Source organism: Tenrec ecaudatus, chromosome 15 (assembly GCF_050624435.1).
Source record: "Tenrec ecaudatus isolate mTenEca1 chromosome 15, mTenEca1.hap1, whole genome shotgun sequence".
Taxonomy (NCBI): Eukaryota; Metazoa; Chordata; class Mammalia; order Afrosoricida; family Tenrecidae; genus Tenrec; species Tenrec ecaudatus.
In genome coordinates this window covers 109,757,246-109,781,782 of record NC_134544.1, presented here as the reverse complement: position 1 = coordinate 109,781,782, position 24,537 = coordinate 109,757,246, and the positions used below count along the sequence as shown (strand labels likewise).

The window sequence follows — 24,537 nt, the reverse complement described above, 5'->3', positions numbered from 1 at the left end:
GTCAAAAGTCCAATTTTAAAAGGTTTACAACATAGCAATCTGAGGCACAGAAGTTTAGGGAATTTCTTTCTTTTTCAGCCATAAAATAATTTTAATTACTTCATACTAAAGATACAATATTATTAAAGATACAATAATTTTGTACTTTTTATTTCTTTTATTCATGTTTAACAAATATTTATATAATATGTACTATGTGTGAGTGTTCTAAGCACTTTATAGAAAAACTAATTTTATCACAGAATAACATAATTAATAGACACTAATACTAATCTTATTGTATATATGAAAATACTGAAATGCAGAAAGATTAAGTTAATTAATTACTCTAGATCATAAGACTAATAAATGAAAAAATCAGGGCAGGCAATCTGGTTCCAGAATGTGAACTATGCTCCGCTTCATCAGTTTGTGTGAGTATTTATGATAGTATAACTATATAAATGTCTATTATAGTACAAGAACAACAAGTCAATTTTAAAGCTGATCAAATGCAATAGTGTGAAAAAGTTAATTAATGAAACACCAAAGGGATGTATCTATACAGTAGAAAATATTGAGGACTAAAAGAAATGAATTCTTGATATATTCTATAACATAATTGAATCGTAAAACCAGTAGTTACGTGAAAGGAACTAGTCACAAAAAATGACATGATTGCAATTATATAAAATATACAGATATAACAAATCCAGACAGAAGAATTAATCTGCTGGTCACCTGGAGCTGGGGTGCAAAGGGAATGGGGCATCCAAGCTAACAGATACAGGGCTTCTCTTAAACATGATAAAACTACATGTACTCCTCACTTACCAACTACACCTGACATTTCACATTTATGACACAGGAAAAAGTGCATTGTTTTGTGATTAATGACACGTCTGACATAATGACTGTAGAGCTGTGAGGCAAGAGTCACTGGCTGCAACGGTTAAGTTCCATGTCAACTTTGCTGGGCCATGGTTCTCAGGGGGTTGGCAGTTATGCAATAATGTCATTTGGCTGTTATGTACTGATGTAGTTATCTTTCATTTTCATATAATGCCTGCTTTCACAAAATAGCCAGGTCTTTGGAACTTAACCATATCAGTAAGTCAGGAGTGGTTGGATTCAGGAATTTGATAGTGGTGATGTATAAAATCTTGTGATTTCACGAAAAAAAAAAAAATGAATTATATAATTAAATGAGTTATAAACTTTTAAAAGGTGAATTTAATGATACATAAATGATATCTCACTAATGCCACTATAAGGAGTCCTGGTGGCACTGTCTGTTAAGTGTTGGATTGCCACCACAAAGTCGGCAGTTCAAACCCACCCACTGCTTCATGATGGGTTTATCTGCTCCTTCACTATTTACCTTGAAAACCTTAGGGAGTACCTGCACTTGCCCTGTAGAGCCACCATAGGTAAGGATCACTTAAGGGCAGGGGTTTTGTGTTTTAAAACTATGAACCACACACATTTAAAGAGACCAAATAAAGAATCTCTATATGCTCACGGGCATGCTTCTACTCTGTCCTATACCAATTTCTCCTGCGCGTAATGTTGCAGGACGTACCGCACAAGCGCGTCCTCTGCTGGCAGTCCTCTCGGCGTCCTCCCCTGCCTCCGGTCATTTCTGTCGACTTTCTTCTTACTGTATCTTGCCCTCCCTGAACCCAAGTAAACAAGGGTCTACTCTCTAGCAAGTAACTTGCTGTCTTTCCTCGTGAAAATGTAATTATGATTATTTTTTATGATAGTGAGAAACTATTTGCCCTTTAGCACTGACTATATCATTTAGCATACTGTCCTCCAGATTCATCTGTTGTGAGGTGTTTTGCAGATTTAATGTTATTTTTCAAAGTAGTGTTGCAATTCATTATGTGTGTGTACCAAGGTTATCCTTTCTTCTATTGATGATCATTTAGGTTTTCATATCTTTGCTATTGTTAATAGTGCTGATATGAATATGGTTGTCATATAGCTATTCATGCAGTTCTTATTTCTCTAGTAGTGGTATTTCTATTTCCAACTTTTTTAAAACTTGAATTTACATTTAATTTTTTAAAAAGCTAATACTACATTTTAAATATACTTTCTAAAATAATTTATTGAGAAATAAGGAACAGTCGACGAAACTATAGAACATATGACATAAAAGGCGCCCTACCATTTTCCACACTAATTACACTATTTCACAGTTCCACCAGCAGTGTACTAGATAGAGTTCCAGTGTCTCCACACCCTGACCAACATTTGTTGTTATTGTTTTTATTCACTTTTCTATTAATGCTGGGGTGAGATGATATCTCATTGCAATTTAGACTTACACCTTTAGGATGGGTAATGATCACAGGCATTTTTTCCATGTTTGCTGGCTTCTCGAATATATTCTTTGGTAAAGTGTGGTAAAGTATCTGCCCATTTTCAATTCGATTATTTGTCTTTGTCTTGTTGAGGAGTTGAAGTTTCCTATAAATTTTAGAGATCAGTCCCTTGTCCAATATGTCACTGGGAAAAATTTTCCCCAGTCTAAGGGATCTCTTTTAACTTGTATGATAAAATCTCTAGACATATATAACTGTCTAATTTTCTTTTTTTTTTTAGTTTGATGAAATGGGTTTGAATTCCATTTTATTGTTTTGTAATACAACATTTGACTCAAGATTGCTTCTGAGATAAATCCATTTCTGCAATCTATCCATATTGACAAATAAATATTAGTTTATCTTCACTTTTATAAAGTGTTTCATTATAGAGATCATTCTGTAATTGATGGATGCTTACGTTGTTTCTAACCAATGTAGTATGAGCATCCTTGTGTAATGTCTCCATGCATATATTGCTTCAGTGAAGATTTTTACTTAAGCTGTTCAAGTGATTTTTTTTTTTAATTCTGCACATGCAATTGTGGAAAAAACAACAACAACAACCCCCAAGCCCCCAAAGAATGTCATTTTCTAATCTAAAATCATCTGTGTCTACTATCTACCTTACTGGATATAAGTATTTAACGCTTATATTACAGAAAAGAGACCACCAAGGACTATGAAACCGAGTTCTTGATTTTTCTTGGCGACAGTGCCTCTATTTAGGAATATGTAAGTCATATGTTTATAACATACAGACCTTCTGTTTAGAATTTCTGTGGTCGATCCATTTCAGGAAAATAAAATGAGCAAATGTGTTATGTACAAGCATTGGAGTGTTTTGCTATCTGGAGAAGAAATTTCAGAGAACTAATAAGAATCTTGCCTACTTTCTTCTTCCTACTTGCCCTCCCAAACTGTGGTAGAATAGTAACTACTTCAGGAATTCTGTGGAACTTGATTTCACATTTCTTTTAGGGAATTAACCTGGCAGTGAAGTCTACCTTTAATTCTTTCTCTCTCGGTATTCCTGATTTCACTTTATCGTGTGGCTGATCACGAGTCAAATTACTCTTCCTTGTTTCACTGTCTTCAAGCAGGGGAACAAAGCCAGAACTATTATCTTGACTAGAATTCACAAGCAGTAACTGTGATTTTAACTTGTCGATAATGGTTTGTTGAAGTGACAGCTGTTCCTGTTGCTCACGTATTCTCTGCTCATAGTTTTCAGTCTGCTGGCATAAAAACCAGTTAGTCTTTTGCTGTAGTTCTTTCACTGCAGAATCTCTATCCATGCAAGCCTGTCGGAAGGCTTCATAAGCTTTATTGAGTTGCTAGCCAATATTTTTATCCATTCCTCTTTGTCCTGGAGCATCACTATAAAGGATCGAGCATATGATAGGTAATTAAGGGATGGAGCCTGCGTCTCCGACGCCTCAGGTTCGACGCGCCCGGCCGAGGGACTCCGACCGGAAGTTGTTTCAACTGTCTAATTTTCAAGCAGTCTCAGTCATCTATGTTGTCTTCTGCTACTTGTGTTCTTTGAATTATGTTTGATAGTCCCCCAATGTCAAATGCTATTATTTTTAAAATGTTACCAATAGACTTCTCAAGATAAAACATAGATAATATCTCAAGGGCTAACATTCTTTCAAATTAAATGAAAACTTTAAATTATGTCAATTAACTTCAGCAATGAAAAGGTAAGCTAATTTTATTATTATCTATTCTCTTCAAGTTAAAAGCTTCCTAAACAAAGATTCATTATATAGTTCATTATGCACCTGACTTTTAAGATAAAATGTTACAAATTTAAGCTAAACAAGTTACTACTTTGAATTATATGTGGGAAATTTTAGTTTGTTCAATGACAGAACCATACAGTATGAATGAATAATATAATTTGAAAATCTTACAAGACTAGCAAGTTTCAAGTAATTCATTTGTTGGTTTATACTTTGCATTTCATGTTTTCAATGTGTAGCCAAAGGAAGGTTGAGCCTTTGTTTATGGGACAAATAATTTGTTACAAATAAAAGAGAACTAGATGTTTAAATGACTGAGCATAGGCTTCCAAGGTCTTAATTACTATTTTTTAGTTTTGCCATGGGTGCTGACAATTAGAAATTGAGTCCTAATTCTCAATTTAGCAAACAGAAACCAGTTCTCACTAATGAATAAAAATTCATTTTTTAAGCAATAAAAATAAATTTAAACAGTAAGTCATTTAACATATGGCAAGGGTTTAAAAGTTTTCATTTGTAAAAATCGATGATAAATTAATTTTTAAAAAGATGAACAAAAGCTAAAAATAAGCAATTTACCCATGAATACATACTTCAAGATTTAAAAAACAACATGAAAACAAGTTTAAATTTGCTATTAATAAACTGTTAGCATTTTAGTGTCTTTGACTACATATTATAACATAGTTCAGTCTGGTAAAATATATGCAGAATAAAAATATATAAAATATTTTTACCTATGAAATTGAGGGAGATTTAGAAAATATTGTCAGTGGTTAATAACCCCTAGGAACAGGCACACCTACCTTTGGGGATGAGTGTATACATTCATATAATTTCATAGCAAATTCATGAAAATATGTATACAAAATTCCCAAGATGCACATTTTAAAAATTTAGTAGTACTTTGCAGGAATTTGTGTCAAAGAACAGACACACATAAATTTGAGCAAAAAAATATTCAAAGAAATAATCTAAAACCCATTCTATGGGGTTGTTGATGTACATAATGGGACATCTGCAAAAACAGAGAAAAAGTAGATGATCAATATAGTTTGACAACGGCAAAACAGCGTCGTGGATGGATTTATTTGCTTCTATAAAATATGTACAAAAAAGCTGGAAAGGCCTGCACCATAACAATCATCATTCTTGCTTAGGGAATCGGTGGAGAATATTTTGCAACTTCTGCCACCCTTTATCAGTTTGTTGTAGTGGTGACTAGCATGACGCTATGATGAAACTCCACGGACAGCGGCCCTCCATGGGTGATCATCAATAAGGCGGTGGACAGTTTTAGTGGCGTTTCCAGACTAAGGCAGGGGGAAAATTCTGGTGATCTATTTCTGAGTATCAGTCAATAAAAATCATATGGCTCAAAAGAGCATGTTGTCAGAAGTAGGGTTAGAAAGCACTCAAGATACAAAACTAATAGAGATCAATGTCAGTGAAGATGGTGCAGACAGACAGTGTCTCCTTCTGCTCTATTTGGGGTTTCCATGGGTCAGAGCTGACCCCACCACCATATATTTCAATATCGAATGCTTACATGTTAGAAAACCATCGTTTTTCAAAATTAATTAAATACTAGTGATTTGTTGTTCGCTTTGATTTTTATGCTGTAAAACTATGACATTTTACAATCTTGTGCTATTTTATAATAAAAAACTTGTACATAAAAGGAAAGGTGAGTTCATTCTACTACAGCCAAACTTAAGAGTAAATTTACAATGATTTTATTTGTATTCAGACTTACTTTAGCTTCCCAAAGAGAAATCCTTGAACGTCATTCGCTTCTGTTTCCTCTTCTACAGCAGTATTATTCACAGCTACAGTTTGAAAAACACCAAGTAAATAAGCTTTCAGGCTGGAAATGGACTAGGCAATCAATTTAAAATAACACAAATGAATTAGTTCACTTTTTCTTTTCTGAACAAGAATGGCACATGCCTGAGCACATGTGTGCATCCCTGTGTACTACATAATTAGAATGCACATCCTGGTATGTCAAATATGAAGGGTACTTTGGTTATTATAGAAGAATCTGAGCATTTCACAGTGTGGAGGTGTCTGTCACGGTCAAAGGCACAGTTCTCAGAAGGCTAGGCTCTCTCAGGCTCCAGCTAAGACCTGAGTGTTTTGATCCCATTTCCCACTTCCTCCCTTTGGTTCCTTAAGCGAGTACTTACTGCTTCCTTACTGTGAGGACTGGTGCCTATCAGAACAACAGCAGGAAGAGACACAAAAGACACAGACCCTGCTTGTCAAAGATGAGAAAGGCAAACAAACAGGCATTTTTAATAGTGTGAAGAACTTCTCTGAAAGTAGGTGGAGGTATGCCAAATAGAGAAAAGGAGAAACCATCACCTGACAGAACAGATGTTAGACAGCCATCTCAGAGGTCCTGAGTGGTGGGAGTCTTAAAGGATAGGTGCAATGAAAGAGATTGGAGTAGAAGGAGGGCTTCCAGGCAGATGTAATAGCACATGCTAAGAGAAGAAAGTACTAGAGGTCATAAATACTTGGAAGACCATGTAAGTGTTAAAGACAGAGAAAATGTTTCTAAAGACAGCTAGAAAACATTTTGTCACTATCATGATCATTATTAAAGATACAAAGTCATAAAGCTAAATTTAAACTAGCCAAATTGTATAGCTAAATTTAAACTAGATTGAAATATATAAAATCTGGATTATTATTTTTACTATACGATTTCAGTCAATCGTGAATGAGAAATATTTGAATTAAAATAGCACAAATCTTCACTAGAAGTTCATTTTCTAGTAAGAGCCTGTGATCGAGGCAGGGATTTCATGGCCAGCTACTGCAGAGAGAAACAAACTTGAGGCAGAGCCAAATCTCAGTGCATATGAAGAATGAATTGAGCATGTCTAACCAAGAATCAAGTTTAAATATATTTCAGATAAATTAGGTAACAAAAGACTCTGTAAGAATTTTTTTTTTTTTTTTAGAATCTCCGGATTCTAGCTTAGGCAATGATTTAGTTCATAGAACTATAGATGAAGATCAGTTTACAGATCACAAATCGAATCAATTGACCTCAACTAAATATTTCATAATATTATACTGTTCCCCTGAAAAGAAAATTCATCCTTGAATTTAGTGTCATCATACTGCAAGCAATGCTTCATAAGCCAGAATGTCACCATTAGGCTATTGGTTTACTGAGCGATGGAGCTCCTGAGACCCCAGGGTGTCTCTCTGGCTGTAGAGTCTGGACCAGTCTGAAGTCTTAGGCCAGTCATCTTGACTCATAAATTTTCACTACTCCTGTAAAGTTATTATTTATTTCAAACAATGGCTGAGAATTGAGTCTAAGCGAAAGAATATACTTACTCCTGTTTTTAAGAGCACATTAGTAATAAGCATAACACCTCTATTTCCATTTAAAACTAAATTCAAAACTAAGTAAGGCAACATCACTTTGATCTCTATCTTCAAATTAACACAGGTAGGATTAAATGCATTATATTTTTTAAAAGCAAAAGTATGTAAACCCAGAGAGAGAAACTTACTTTTAACTTGGGTATCATCCAGTGCTTTGTATTCTGTACTTTTAATAGCTAGCTCCACGCCATAGCCAGATAAGTACATTTTCTGTGAGCTTGGTTTCTGTTCAGAAATATTTGATAAAATGACGAAACACTTAGCGAAACATTTTGCTAATTCACAATGATGAGTACATTAGCACATTAGAATTACCAAAATTGTTAAATCAATATGAAATGTTACTTGAGAGAGCATTTTCTCCCTACATACTCCATGACAGACAATAAACCAGAATTTGATCAATAAAATCCTTTGCATTCTGAAAAATTTCTCATGACTTGTTTTAATTACTCTTTGCAAATGAAAATATATCTGATCATTTCTTGTCACACCATGACAATGTTCCCAATTCATTACATGAGTTGTTGCTAATTGAAGGTCCTTTCTTTTCAATCTTTTATATGAATACATCAATAACTATAAATGCTTCCATGCAAACATAGAAAGTGATTCATCTAGAGTTACAAGGAAGTTCAATGCACAAGGGCTAAAGGATGCGCTCCACTCCTGCCTCTTCATTCTTGATGATAATGAGATTTCCCCTATGCTTCTGAGGTGGCTCATTTCATTCACAGGAGGATAAACTGCCTAACTCATGTTGGAGCTCCAAGTTTTTCATCACAATTAGCTCTGTTAATCATCACTCACGTCAGATAATGTAATCCTACCATCCTCCTCCTCCTCCTCCTCCACTTTCTCTTGGCCAGACCCATCAGGACCAAACCATTTGGTAGAAGTTACAACCACGAGAACTAGAAAAACCATACTAAGTTATTATCTGAGCCTTCACAGGTCAAGCTCGGTGTTCAATTCTGGGGCTAAAATGATGAACAGGAACAAAAAACCAACACATACAAGGGAAAGCTAGAAAGTATTACTAGAAACTATGCAACTAAATATTGCATAGAAACTGTTCTTAAACAAAAATATCACAATGTGATAGAGCCTCCTCTATGGCTAGAAACTTCAGAAAGTAGGGCATCTATCTCTATATAACCCCTCTCCTAAAGAATTCTGGCTCTTCAATTCACATAATACCAAAATGGAAGTGAAGTTTTGTCATTGCAGGAGTGAGACTGGGGTGTACAGACGAGGTATGGTTTCCCAGTGTAATGCTCTGGCAGCTCTAGCGACCCTCAAAGAACGAATGGATGGGTATAGCAATTAAAAAAAAGTTCCCGAGCACAATATTTCTGCCCTTTTTGCATTTTCAAAAACTTTCTTCATAATAAGCCCCACAGTCCTGTGTCCTCTGAGAAACCTATCGAGGCTACCCTGGACTTCTCCGCCTTGCATTTAACTGGCCCATCCTGATCCCCTCAGAAAGCCCATCCTGATCCCCTCAGAAACTACTGTTTTGTTGGACTTTTTAAAAAGATAGTATTCTAATAAGACTCAGATAAATATGCATTATTGAGATAACTTGCTTGCAGACAACATTGGTAGCAGAGACATGTGTAAACACGTTTTGTATTGAATACAGCTGTACACGTATGAACTCAAATCCACGGGGCAATGGTTTTACTCCCCTCGTACTGTCTTCTTTCATGGTGTGTGCACTCCCCGTCCAAGACTAGCCAGACCTGACCCTGCTTACAGCTTGAGGTCAGACGAGATGGCGGACGGCAGTAGATGGTACTTGCATTCTAGTGTACATAAGTGGGATGGATAAAGTGGGAATAAGGAATAGACAGACAATTAAGTCATGTTACATAATATAAAAAGTGTTAATAGTGTTTACAGTGGAGTATAAACTCCCCTATAATATAGGATACAATAGTGTAGACATTGGAGATCAATAAAGATATTTTTCCAGAGAATTCCATCATCTTAGTCCTCCTAAATTTAATATCACAACATTTTAAAAACAACCACCACCACCTCTTCTTTTGATCTGGATGGCAGTTAACAGAGTAAATCAATTTTTCGTAGAGAAATTGACACACATTTTTGTTTCATACCATTGAATGCAATCCTTACAATGGAACTGCACTCATCCTAACTCCTGTGTCTCCCATTTCCAGTTTATAGCCAGGACACGGCTCACATATTGTAACAGTGGGGAAATCCTAGTCCCTTTCCGATGTCAGGCTGAAGGTTTTTTCTGACTCATGGAGCTGCACAAGCTGATAATGAACCCAATATGGGATCTTCTGTGTGTTTCCCCAAAGACAGCACAGCGGTGCTCGCCTGGAGAAATGTGCACCTCAGTCACCGGTGACCAGAGCTCAAGTCCCTTGCACTACTCCTGTCCCCTTCTACCTGAGACCTACACACTGTGTTGACCTGTGCCCACCCCTTGGCAGCCAACGAGCCCCCAAGCCACACCCACAATGTGGTCCGCTGCATATCCCTACCCAGCAGTACACACCCTTTGGTCCCTGGCAGTTACCACCCAGGCAACAGGAGCACTATGGTCCCTTGCCCTAATCCCTCCCCTTCCCACCTGAGATCCATACGCCACGTTCACCTGCACCTCTAGGCGCCACCCCCACTTGGCAACCCATGTGTCACACTCCTCCCCCCAGCAATGCATACACCATGCCCCTTTCTACCCCAGGGACACACGCGCTACAGTCCAGTACGAGTCCCCAATCTGCCTTAAGCATGTCATGATCCCTGGTGTTTCATGTCCAGGCAACTGGAGTGCCGAGATCCCTTACCCCTAATCCCTCCCCCTCCCACCTGAGACTCAAACACCAAGTTCACCTGGACCCCAACTCCCACCAACCTTAGCGACCCATGCAGTTCCCAGCTCCGGACAGCCTACCCTTCTAGGGCATCACAAGGATGTCTGCTTGGACTGAGGGAGGCTACAGACACTGAAGTCAAGTGTGCTCAGCAGATCTGAACCCCAACTGGGATGATCCCCTTGCTGAGGGCCTCCATACTGCCCTATTACTAAGGAAACAACTAGGCCCTTCATACAGACAGCCCCAACAATTAAGGGAGAGAGTTAGAAGCAGAGACAGATTCAGAGATGCAGCTAAACCTGTGGCGTAGCTGGCTGCAGGTAGTTGGTAAGTTTATTCCTATTATCTAATGATAAAGAAAACACAGGGCTTCTTTCCCCGCCAGAGGAATTGGAACTCAGCAGTCAGGGTTATTCGGCAGACTTCCCCACTCCTGGCTAGGAAGCCCTTCCTCCCCAGGGTGGCTGATACCCAAGTGTTTTCTACCCGGGACCATATGTAAGGAACACGGAGTCCTGAGTTGTGCTGCTACCTATGATAAAGGGGTCATGTGTTATAGACACAAATAATTGAAGGACTGCACGCTCCCTATAAACTACAAGGTCGATGGGATAGTTACATAATCTGTTGTCAATTTGAGGCTTAACAGTGAAGGGGTACAGTTTAGCCTGTCAATCAGATCTCAGCTCGAGGCACTAAGGAGAAAAATAGCTCGCTGGAGGTGAGACACAGGCTGACTCCCTGGGAGACACTGCAGCTGACAATACACATGGAGACAGGCTGATGGCGGCCACAGCCTCGGAGCTGGAGAAGCTACATGGAGAACCCTGCCAGGGCTGGGATAGTTACACCATCACTGGATTCACAAGACTTCCCTCCTACTGGCCTGTGATCTTCCTGTATTCAGTGTCATAGCATGTGTTTCATGAGTCTGAAGAGGACTTTATAGATTGTTATAGGACATATGGGCTAATATCGGGCTTATGGACTTGATCTGGACTGGGCTGGGATGTTTTCTTAACGTACAATTACTCTTCATATGAAGCTCTTTCATATATATATATATATATATATATATATATATATATATATATATCACTGGATTTATTTCTTTAGTCTATCCAGACTAATGCAGTTGACAAAAGACTCTGGTAGATATAATCCATGCCTCATGTACCCCAACCACCATAACCTCTGGAACCTGCTTCCTAAACCCTAATAACACACACTCTCCTTTAACTTACAAAGTAAAAGCATCCCTCCTCCCATAACCTTTGCCAACTGATTAAAACTGAACCCATTTAACAGGAAGGCATTCTATAGTTAATACCACTAACTCAAAGCTACTCCCAAGTACCTATAACCTATTTCTCCTATTCAGCCAACCAACACCCCAGATCAATTACACACAATACCTTTTCTGGCACCCAGCATCCTTCCGTAACCTATAGAGCCAGCTCCTCCACCATACAAATCACAGAAGCCAAGGTAACACCTTAGTTCATCCACAATGTAACACAGACAACAGTCAACACCAGCAGCTACCACAAAAAAATTTAGAGGAAAAAAAAATCACTGAAGATAATATAACCCAACAATTTACACAAGAGAAGCAGCCCGTGAATTGTCAGAGAATTCAAGAAAATGTTGTTCAGAGTTTTACAGGAAATGGGATCAATCCTGAAATCAGATGAAAAAAGAGAGAAAGAAGAATACTCACATCAAAAGGAAATCTAAGAGTTAAGGGATGAGGTAGATCAATTAAGGAGCATGGAGAACGATATTGTATTAGTCTGGGTTCTTTAAAGAAACAAATCCACAGAGACTCGTGTATAAGAGAAAGTTTTATATAAAGGTTCAGTGTACAACAAGAAAACATCCCAACCCAGTGCTACCCAAGCCCACAAGTCCAACATTAACCCATATGTCCAACACCAATCCACAAAGTCCTCCTCCATCTCACAAAATATACACAGTGATGCTGACTGCAGGAGGAAAACCAAATCAATGAATGTGTAAGCATCTCAGCGCTGGCAGGGGTCTCCACAAGGCTGCTCCAGCACCCAGGGCTGCAAAGGGGTCTGTCCATGTGGCTTCTCCTCAGGGATGTCTTGCAGGAAGTGAGCCTTGCCAACTAAAGCAGGGAACTAAGGCAGCTGCACCCTGGTCCGACCATCACAAAGCAAGAGACCCGAGAACTCGAAAGGCGAGGCTCACTGAGCCATTTATCCCTCCACCCTTCAATTAACCCCACATGTGTTTATCAGCCAGGTTGGCACAATAAACTTTAACTCAGATAGGAACTATAAAATGGAAGAAATGGAAAATTGAATCAGCTAACTCAAAGATAACCAAGAGGAATTCAACAAATGAGAGAAGCAATCAAACAAAACAGCAAAAGAGTCTGAAGAAAGCCTGAGGACGATGTGGGTGCCATAAAGTGAAACAATATTTGAATCACTGGGGATCCTGAGCAGGAAGAAATAAAAAAAGCCTAAGATAAAACAGTAAGGGAGTTCTTGGAAGAAAACTTCCCAAATATCACAAAGAGATGATAACCATCCAGGAACCAGAGAGAACACCAATTATTTAACCTGTTCCCCCCCCCCAAAAAAAAAAAACCAAAAAACACATCAAGACATAAAGCAGTCAAAGGATACAACTTCAAGGAATAGGAGAGAATTATGAGAGCAGCTAGAGAGAAAAATGAAGGCACATGCAATGGGTAAATAGATAAGAATAAGCTCAGACCTCGCCACTGGAACCATGCAGGAAAGAAGAAATCTGAGAAACAAATTCCCAAGGCTGAAATATAACAACTTCAACCCTAAAATACTTTATCCAGCAAAGCTTTTCATAAAATTTGAAGGAGAAATGAAAGTATTCTTGAAATTTTTAGAGAATTCATAAAAACAAACCAGCATTACAAAAAATACCGAGTCTTTTATGGGCAGAAAACCAATAATTTCAGAACATGAAAATAGTTACCAAACTAATGCAATAAAAAAAAAGGCAGGGGTGGCAATATTAATCACTGACAAAATAGACCTCAAGGTACCTGAGGTAACAAAAGACAAGAATTGGCATTACATAATACACAAGGGATCAATAGACAATGAACCCATAACCATAATAAATTTATATTTAACCAACAAAAGACCCTCAACCAAATCCTCAAAGAGATGAAAGGAAAAAAAATCACTAGATCAACAATTACAGGCGATTTTAATACACAATTCTCAAAGAAAGATAAATCAACAGGTAAAAAAATCTATATAAGAATGGAGTAGCTGAACAAGAAAATTGATCAACTTGAGCATATAAATACCTATAGAGCTCACCAACCACCAGCAGAAAAATACATTCTTCTCCAATGCACATGGCTGACATTCTAGAATAGACCACATGCTGTCACATAGAGCAAGCTTGAGAAATTTCATACACATAGACACATCATTCAATCCATGTTCTCTGATGACTGCACCATTAAGCTGGAAACAACAACAGAAAGACTAGAAAGACAAAGACAATAACTTAGAAATGCAACAACGCACTTCTCAAAAAGCCTGGACACTAGTCCAAGTAAGAGGAAATTAGGAAGTTCCTAAAAATTAATGAGAAAGAAATTCGAACTAGGGTACTAGGGTCTTTCCAGAAATCTGCTCTTTTGAGAGTTCCACTCACAAAGCGAAACAAGAGTACACTAAATCTCTCTAGGTTCAATGTGCTGGGCTCGCGGGTTCCAGCTGAGGAGCTACCTCTGCCCTAGTTTCCCAGCGAGTAGTGATTTCCCCAGGCTGACGCTCTAAAGGGACATAATCCCAACACGAGGAGAAGCCCACACCAGAGCTCCCTGCGCTGTTAGCTGCCTTGAGCTCACAGCTTGGGGAGCAGGGGTCAGCGGGTAGCCATAGATTTGGAGTAGAAGAAAAAGCAGGAACTTACCTGAGCCAGCAAGTGGTGTGGCAGAAAATAAGCGTAAAGTCACAGTCCAGGGGAGGCATTCGGTTCCAGGTGACTGAGAAGAAAACAACCTCTCTGATGAGCTGGATCGCCCCCTCTGAAGGTCACCCCCAAATCAGGGCACCTCATAAGCCCAATATTAAAAGAGAGAGACAGACAGACAGACAGACAGTAGAGAATATCTTCTTGGTAAAAACTACAAATCCCAGGCTCATTTTTCAATTCCAAGGCATAAGGTAGAAGCAGTCCCTTAACATACATTTACATAATAAGGAAGCCCACACTAATGAATGTCAGAAGACAGCTAAAGTGCTTGGAGGCTCTCAACATATCAAAGACCCTCTGGGGCAGGGGTGCTCAACCTACAGCCTGCAGCTGAGGAAGACATTTATCTGGCCCTCCAGGTGTTTTTGCCTCAGTTGCCTGCTTCACAGCCAACTTGTCCAGTATGCATAGGAATTTGTTCATAATTTTTTTTAAACTATAGTCCGGCCCTCCAATGGTCTGAGGGACAGTGAACTGGCCACCTGTTTAAAAAATGTGAGGACCCCTGCTCTGGGGCAACACTATTACAAGACACCAAGAGTGACCTCAACAAAAAGAAGAGGATCCCATACTCATAGATTGGAAGACTCAACAAAGATGTCAGTTCTGCCCAAGGCACTGTATAATCTATTTTAAAAAACATTTTATTAGGGACTCATACAACTCTTATCACAATCCATACATATATCAATTGTATAAAGCACATCTGTACATTCCTTGCCCTCATTATTTTCAAAGCATTTGCTCTCCACTTAAGCCCTTTACATCAGGTCCTCTTTTTTCCCCTCCCTCCCCGCTGCCCCCCTCCCTCAGGAGCCCTTGATAAATTAAAAATTATAATTTTGTCATATCTTGCCCTGTCTGACATCTCCATTCACCCCCTTTTCTGTTGTCCGTCCCCCAGGGAGGAGGTCACATGTAGATCCTTGTAATCGGTTCCCTCTTTCCAACCCACTCTCCCTCTACCCTCCCAGTATTGCCCCTCACACCCCTGGTCCTGAAGGTATCATCCGCCCTAGATTCCCTGTGCCTCTAGCTCCTATCTGCACCAGTGTATATCCTCTGCTCTATCCAGACTTGCAAGGTAGAATTTGGATCATGGTAGTTGGAGCAGGGGGGGGGGGGGAGGAAACATTTAGGAACTTCAGGAAAGCTATATTCTTTATCAGTGCTACATCATACCCTGACTGACTCATCTCCTCCCCTAGACCCCTGTGCAAGGGGATCTCCAGTGGAGGACAAATGGGCTTTGGGTCTCCACTCTGCACTTCCCCCTTTATTCACTATGGTAAGATTTTTTTCCTTTTTCTGATGATATCTTATACCTGATCCCTTTGACAACTTGTGAAGCTGGTGTGCTTCTTCCACGTGGGCTTTGTTGCTTCTGAGCTAGATGGCCACTTGTTTACCTTCAAGCCTTTAAGACCCCAGACACTATTTCTTTTGATAGCCGGGCACCATCAGCTTTCTTCGCCACATTTGCTTATGCACCCGTCTGTCCTCAGCGATCGTATCATGGAGGTGTGCACCCAATGATATGATTTTTTTTGTTCTTTGATGCCTGATAACTGATCCCTTCGGAACCACGTGATCATACAGGCTGGTGTGTTCTTCTATGTGGGCTTTGTTGCTTCTGAGCTAGATGGCTGCTTGTTTATCTTCAAGCCTTTAAGACCCCAGACGCTATCTCTTTTGATAGCTGGACACCATCAGCTTCCTTCATCATATTTGCTTGTTTACATGTATTGGCTTCAGCAGTTGTGTTGTGAAGGTGAGCATCATAGAATGCCAGTTTAATAGAAGAAAGTATTCATGCGTTGAGGGAGTGCTTGAGTAGAGGTCCAAGGTCCTTCCGCCACCTTAATACTAAACCTATAAATATAGGCACATAGATCTATTTCCCCATCCTCATATATATATTTGCATCTGTACATGTCTTTGTCTAGACCTCTATAAATGCCCTTTGCCTCCTAGCGCTTTCCTCTATTTCCCTTTGATCAAGGGTAAGGTAACTAAGAGGTATAGCTGAAACCCAGGTGGGGACAGAGCATGATAGTGGGACAGGAGGAAAGGCACTATATAATCTTAATGTGATCCCGATAATGAATACCGCCATCCTTCTTCAAAGAATTGGACAAACTGATTACCAACTTCATAGGGAGAGGGAAGAAGCCCAGAATTAGCAGAGAATTCCTCAGGAAAAAGTACAAAGTGGGAGGGCTTGCTCTACCTGACTTCAGCACCTATTGTACGGCCACAGTAGTCAAAACAGTGTGGTACTGGCATATTGACAGATATTCAGACCAATGGAAAAGAGCTGAAGACCCAGAAATAAAAACAGCTTAGAGGCAACTGATCTTTGATAAGGGCCCAAAACATATCAAATGGGAAGTAGATGCCCTCTTCAATAAATGGCGCTGAAAAAAAACGGTTATCTACCTGCAGAAAAATGAAGCAAGACCCTTACCTCACTCCATGCATAATAATAAACTCAAAGGGGAACACAGAACTTGAAGTAAACCCCCAAACTATTAGGGCCATTAACGAGGAAATTGGGAGAAACCTGAGAATGTTGGCACAGGGAATACATAGGCTATCAGAAATAGGGAAGGATAAAAATACAGAGGAGGCACAAATTGACAAGTGTGATATACGGAAGATAAATCACCTGTGTACATCAAAAGAATTCACCAAGAGAGCAATAAAAGAACCCACTGACTGAACAACTTTAGCAATGACACATCAGAAAAAGGCCTAATTACTAAAATCTACAATACTTTGTAAGCTTACAAAAAGAGAAAAACTAACTGCCCACTGAGAGGTAGCCAAAGGGCCTGTACAAAAGTTTCACAGGGACAGAAATCTGAATGGCCAGTAAACATATGAGAAAATGTTCCCAATCATTAGCCATAAGAAAAATGCAAAGTAAAACAACTATGAGATACCAGCTAACAGCCTGAAAGACAGCCCAATTCAAAAAATCAGAAAGCAACAAGTGTTGGAGGGGCTGTGTTGAGGTAGGGACTTTCATCCACTGCTGGTGGACCTGTATGTAAAGCCACCATGGAGATCGATTTGGCAATATCTAAAACAGATGGAAATTGAGCTACCATATGATCCAGCAATCCCCCTACTAGGCATAAACCCAGAAGAGGCAAGAAACAAACCACGGCCAGACTTCTGTGTCCCAATGTTCATTGTGGCACAGTTCACAAGTGCAAGAAGTAGGAAACAACCTAAATTTCCATCAACAGACAAATGGATAAAAAACTGTGGTACATAACGTTCAATGGAATACTACGCATCACTTAAAAGCACTGAACGCACTAAGCCCATCGCTGCATGGGAAGAATTGGAGGAAATTATGCTAAGTGAAGTTAGCCAAGCACAAAAGAACAAGTAAAACGTGAGTCCACTGAGGTGAGCTTAAAAAATATATCAAAAGTGGCACAGGGAAAAAGCTACTGTATACAAACATTCCTGGGGTAAAGTCCAGGTAGTATGGCAGAGGCTAGACCAAATTCAGGGGACATATGGTAGCCAACTAAAAGGCGGTGTGTGAAGAAATAAAAAGGACAGAAATGTGTAGCAGGGGAACAGGCACTAACACACACCCAAGGGGAGGGTATTGTTTATATCTCCACAGGGAAAGAGGGACCAGATTTCAACCAGGTGCTCCAAGATGTGAATGCAACATGCCAGTGTGGAGCAGGGAGCCAGTGGAGGTGTCTGAGGGCCCAACCCCAATTCCAACTACATGAACAGCTGCCTCTCACCCCAAAAGAATTTACTTTAGAGGATGGCACCAAAACTGAGGACATGTCTGATCACAGCACCTGGGAGCAAATGAAGGGGGGAGGAAGAGAGAGTGGAGCATATCCTGGCCTACCAAGCATGTAGGACGACATCCCCGATCAGCACAGCCAATGCACAGAGTGGACCAGATGGCTGGCGCAACTATGAGACACGACGTCCCTCACTAGCCCCATGATCCTACGGGGGACAACACTGGAGACACAATGTCGGGATTGGCCCAGTCTGGCCCCACCACACCGAGGGAAAACACTAAGGGTGTGTGGCAGACCAGCGGGGGAGCAGGGAGATCCCAAGGGCGTGCCAAGGATAGACTTTGGGGTCAGGGTGTGGCACCCCATCGAACTCCACTGGAGGACACTGCTAGAGGCAAACAAACAGACCTTGGACTATTTATAAGTTTTCTCTTTTATTTTTTGTCATTGGTTTTTTTGTTGTTGTTGTCATCATTTGGTTTTCTTCTGTCGCTTTGTTTTGCTGTCTTGTTTTTTTGGTCATATGATTATTTCTACAGGTCTATCTAAATAAGATAGGCTGGATGAACAGTCTGGAGGAGAAAACAATGGGGGGACGTTGGTTCCAGGGGGACATGGGAGAGGGGTGGTGTGGGGTAAGAAGGTGGTATTGACCAATCCAGGGACAAGGGAACAACAAGTAATCCAAAATCAGTGGCAAGGAGGGTTTGAGAGGCCTGGTAGGGATTGATCACGGGCAATGTAACCAAGAGAAATTACTGAAACTCAAATGAAGGCTGAGTATGATAGTGTGACAAGAGGAAAGGAAAAGGAAATAGAGGAAAGAACTAGGAGGCAAAGGACATTTATAGAGGTCTAAATACAGGCATGTACATATGTCAAGATATTTATATATGATGATGGGGAAACAGATCTATGTGCATGTATTTATAGGATTAGCATAAAGGTAGCAGATGGACTTTGGGCCTCCACTCAAGTACTCCCTCAATGCAAGAACACTTTGTTCTATTAAACTGGCATTCCATGATGCTCACCTTCCCGACACAATTGCTGAAGACAAATAAATGTGTGTATAACCAAATGTGGTAAAGAAAGCTGATGGGGCCCAGCTATCAAAAGAGATAGCATCTGGGGTCTGAAAGGCTTGAAGTTAAACAAGTTACCATCTAGCTGAGAAGCAACAAAGCCCACATGGAAGAAGCACACCAGCCTGTGTGACCACGAGGTGTCAAAGGGATCAGGCATCAAAGGACAAAAAAAATCAATCACTGTGAATGAAGGGGAGTCCGGATTAGGGTACCAAAGCCCATCTGTAGGCAACTGGACATTCACTTACAGAAGAGTCTCAGGGAGGAGATGAACCAGTCAGGGTGCAGTGTACCAATGATGAAATATGCAACTTTCCTCTAGTTCTTAAATGCTTCCTCGCCCCCACTATCATGATCCCAATTCTACCTTACAAATCCTGCTAGAGCAGAGTATGTACAGGGAATCCAGGATAGAGGATCCCTTCAAGACTAGTGGTGAGAATGGTTATACGACCAGGAGAGTGGAGAAAAGGTGGGGTAGAAAGGGGGAACCTATTATCTACATATAACCTCCTTCCTGGGGGATGGACAACAGAAGAGTATGTGAAGGGAGACTTTGGACAGTGTTAAATATGACAAAAAAATAATAATTTTTAAATTATCAAGGGTTCATGAGGGAGGGGGGAGCGGGTAGCGAGGGGGAAAATGAGGAGCTGATACTAAGGACTCAAGCAAAACGCAAATGTTTTGAAAATGATGATGGCAACACATTTACAAAAGTGCTTGACATACAATGGATGGATGTATAGATTCTGATAAGAGTTGTACAAGCCCAAATAATATGTTTTTTTTTTAAAGAGCAGAAAACAAGAACAATGGAAAAAAATTAACAAGAAGCCGGTTCTCTGCAAGGATCAACAAAATTGACGAACCACTAGCAGATTTAAGGAAAAAGACGGAGCAGACGTTAATCTCAAGAATTAGGGATGAAATGGGATTTTGTAACAGACCTTAACAACATAAAAAGATTAATAACAGGGTACTATGAAGACACCATAGCAATAGAGTCATCAAGGAACTCCCAACTAACAAAAGCACTGGTTCAGATGGCTTCACAGAAAAATTCTGCCAAGCATTCAGAGAAGAGCTGACACTAGTGCTACACAACTCTTTCTGAACAAAGAAAGGGGCAACAAACTCCCAAACACATTCTATGAAGTCAGCATAACCCTGATTCCAAACACAGCAAAGACCCCACAAGGAATAGAGACCTACAGACCTATATTTCTCATGAACATACGTGCAAAATTCTCAATGGAAACCTGGCCGATAGAGTCCAACAACATATCAAAAAAATAATACATCATGACCAAGTGGGATTCACACCAGTGATGCAGGGATGGTTCGACATTCGCAAAACAATTCATGTAATCCAGATTATTAACAAGAAAAAGGAAAAAAACATGTGATCATATCAATTGATGCAGAAAAAGCATTTGATATTATGCAGCACTCATTCCTAATAAAAACTCTCAAAAAGATAGGCCTGCAAGGGCAAATTCTCAACACAATAAAGACCATACACCAAAAAAATAGCCAATATTACACTCAATGAAGAAAAGCTGAAAATATTTCCACTGAATAAGGGAACCCGACAAGAATGTCCTTTATCCCCACTCTTATCAACATTACGCTAGAAGTCCTAGCCAGTACCAGAAGATGATGGCGAGAAACCAAGAGTACGATTGGGCAACGAAGAAGTGAATCTTTCACTATTTGTAAATGATAGGAATTTATATCTTGATAATCCCAAGGTGCGATAGTTATATAATCTATTGTGAATTCGAGAGGATTAAGAGTGAAGGGGTGGAGTGTAGCCTGTCAGGTTACAGCTTGATGACCTCATTTGGAGGCACTAAGGAGATAAATAGTTAGCTCGAGGCAGGATGCAGGCTGACTCCCTGAGAGATGCTGCAGCTGAAAAGACACATGGAGCTACACTAGACCCCTGAGCTAGCGGAGTCATGTGAAGACCCATACAAGAGCTGAGATGCTTACAACACTACTGGATCCAAAAGCATTTCCACCCACTGACCTCTGATCTTCCTGCATTCAGCGTCATTGCATGTGTTCTGTGATTCTGAAGAGTATTAGACTTATGGACTTGATCTGGACTGGTCTGATATGTTTTCTCAATGTTCAATTGCTCTTGTATATAGACTCTTTCTTATACACATATATGAGTGCCTGTGGATTTGCTTCTCTGGTCAACCCAGACGAACACACAGGTGTTCACAATAGAATGACCGGAAACAATAAATGAGTTTGGTAGCGCAGCATGAAAACAGAAATCAACTGGATCCCCATATACCAGTGATGGAAAGACTGAGAAAGGTATCAAGGAATTAGTGTCATTAATAATTGCCATGCAGAAACTAAAATACTTAAGAATAAGCCTAAACAAAAATGTAAAATCCAAAGCTATCAGGATCATCAATGAGAAAACTGGGACAAAGCTAGGAAGGGACCTATTTCAAGGGAGTATAAAAGCTATCAGATAATTCTGGTAGTAAAGGAAACTCACTCTGTTGAAGATAAACTAGATGAATGGGACCCATTAAGAATGAAACACTTTTGTACATTGAAAGACTTTATTGAAGAGTAAAGAGAGCGCACAGACTAGAAAAAGATATTTAGTAATGAAGTGACAGACAAAAAATTTTAATTATTACAATCTACAGAATTTTACAAGCTTACAAAATGGAAAAAAATCCTAATAGCCCTCTGAGAAGGTGGCCAAAAGGTCTGAAGAGATGATTCACAAAGGATGACAATTGAATGGCTAATAAGCACTTGCGGAGATGCCCCAGGTCACTAGCCATCCAGCAAATGCAACTCAAAACTAGATACCACCGAACGCCCATTACTATGGTCCAGTTTCTAAAATATGAAAACAACAAGTGTTGGAGAGGGGGTGGTAAGATAGGAACTTTTATCCACTGCAGGTGGACTTGTCTAGCCACTGTGGAAAGAAATGTGATACTTCAAACAGATGTAAATTGAACTAGCATATGACCCAGCAATATTACTGGGCATATACCCCAAATAAGTAAGAAACAGATCATGAACAGATGTTTGCTCCCCCATATTCGCAACAGCACAGTTCACAAAAACAGCCTAAATTCCCATCAATAGAAGAATAGATTAAAAAACCCCTGATACATACACACAATGGAATATTATACGCATCCCTGAAAACAGTGATGACGCCGTGAAACACCTCAACTCATGGAGATATCTGGACGACCTTATGCTGAGTGCAGTTAGTCAGGCACAGAAGGACAAGTCCTGTGTGACAAGCAGCAGAACGGGCACAAGCTCAAGTTTGCAGGCTATGCAGTCTTCTGGCTGGGGACCAGAGAGCCTGGTAAAGAGCTGGGATGGCAGTGAACCACACAAAATCTGCTCCAGCTAAGTATCCTGTAGGTCACCTGGCTGAAAGGCACCTAATGATAGCTGGGATCAATGGACGGGGAGGAGGGGGAGACGCTGTCTGCTGAATCTGGGGTGAGGTTCTCCGGAGAGGGAGGTGTCCCTGTCAGAGGGATGAGGCTTACTGAGGGGAGAGGCGAGGGGAGAGAGAACAGACAAGTTTGAGGGAACATAGGTGCATATCTGTTGAGGAGCGGGGAGGGAGGGCTGACTCCAGGATGGAGGAAGGAGAGATGCTCTTGGGAGTAGGTGGGAGGGTCTTTAGTGGCATGCAGCAGGTGGGCAGAATTGACCTGGGGTATCTGGGGTCATCCCAGAAACCCAGGCCAGGTGCCGGGTAATACTGGGACACTGAATCCTGAATCTTCAGGTTGCATGGCAGGATCCAGAAGCAGCATCGGAGAGAGCCCATATGGGAATCCCACTGGGTGAACTGGACTTTACCTCAGACACACTTGTATCCAAAAAACATTTGGTATCTGAGGAAGCAGAAGACAGCTTTACCAAGAATTGTGCGCTGTTGGTTGGTGAACAAACAAGGCCTGGCTCTATCAATGCCCTGTATGTTGTATTAAGATACCCATTACTCCCGCAATCCTGTGACAGTCATCCTGCTATAGTATGCTTATGCATGTTTCTACTGGGTGTATCTCAGAGGTGTGCCACCATGGGGGGGTCACCGTTTGGAGCTGTGCTACTGGCTTCTCTGTTTTTCAGTAAAGGAAACCCAGGAAGTTGAGGAAGTGTTATATTTTCTATAGGGAAAGAACATACAACAAGGATTTTGGGGGAGGGGCGATATAGAGGGTAGGGGAAATATGAAGGAGATGTTGTCAGGAAGTCCAGGAAGGAAAGGTATGGTTTGAGACTGATTATGGATGCAATTGTACAATCATGTTCAAAAGGATTGAACTATGGAATGATATGAAGTATATTAACCCCCAAGGTACAGCAAATTTAAAAAAAAGTATAGATCTAGGCATGGGTTTTGAACTCGCACTAAATTCTAACTCTAACTTAAGAACCATTAGTTCTTACATCCTGGCCCTGCTCGATGCCTTTACAAAATGATCACTGAAGATTAGGGCGCTATGACAAAGTGTGGGAAAGAAAGTAGATGGTGCCCAGCTACCAATCAGAATAGTGCCCGGGGTCTTAAAAGGCTTGTATTCAAACAAGCAACCATCTAAGCAAGGAGTCAAATAAGTCCACACAGAAGAAGCACACCAGCTTGTGTGAACCAAAGATGATAATTACAAAATTCTAATACGGTGAAAAGAAAAGTATCAGAGCTAAAGTTACGAATACCCAATTTGTAAGAGGCTATGGAGGACAGTGGGAGCCCAAACCCTATCTGCGGAGTATCCGGCCAGACTGAACCCCTGGCTGATCTGTTCTAGCCCAGGCAAGGGTCTTGAACAGCCTTACTTTCTGGCACAGACCACCGTAATGCTGATTTTGCTGTATCGCACTCGATACTTGTATAGTGACTTATGGGTTGTGGCTAATGGCATGGCTATATCGTCAGGGAATTGGAAGAAGCATAATTGGAGAATTGGTGACAAGGAGGTGTAGGGAAGAGGTGTGTGGATGGATCTCTCTGATAGACTGAGAAAGTAAAGATAATCATGTCTCATCTGAACGCTCACCAAAGGGTTACCTCTCAACAGGACTTTAACAATCAAGTGGATAAGATGACATGCACTGTGAAAACTAGTCCTCCTCTTTCCTCTGCCACTCCTGTCACTGCCTAATGGGCACATGAGCAAAGCGGGCATGTTGGCAGGGACAGAGGTCTTGCATGTGTGTAGCAACATGGACTTCCACCCATCAAGGCTGACTTGGCCACTGCCACTGCT

The 24,537-nt window shown here is 40.4% G+C and overlaps 1 protein-coding gene and 1 pseudogene across 2 annotated transcripts in view; both read right to left on the bottom strand.

The window, feature by feature from the left end:
• Positions 1–24,537, bottom strand: part of UGGT2 (UDP-glucose glycoprotein glucosyltransferase 2) — a 264,459-nt gene that overhangs the window by 205,352 nt on the left and 34,570 nt on the right. For both annotated transcript variants that reach the window (XM_075532610.1, XM_075532611.1), the window contains 2 exons: positions 7,636–7,732; positions 5,856–5,928 (listed from right to left, as the gene is read on the bottom strand). In XM_075532610.1, coding sequence (XP_075388725.1) covers positions 5,856–5,928; positions 7,636–7,732 — 170 coding nt within the window. The remainder of the gene's footprint in view (positions 1–5,855; positions 5,929–7,635; positions 7,733–24,537) is intronic.
• Positions 189–3,816, bottom strand: LOC142427369 (TRAF family member-associated NF-kappa-B activator pseudogene; annotated as a pseudogene).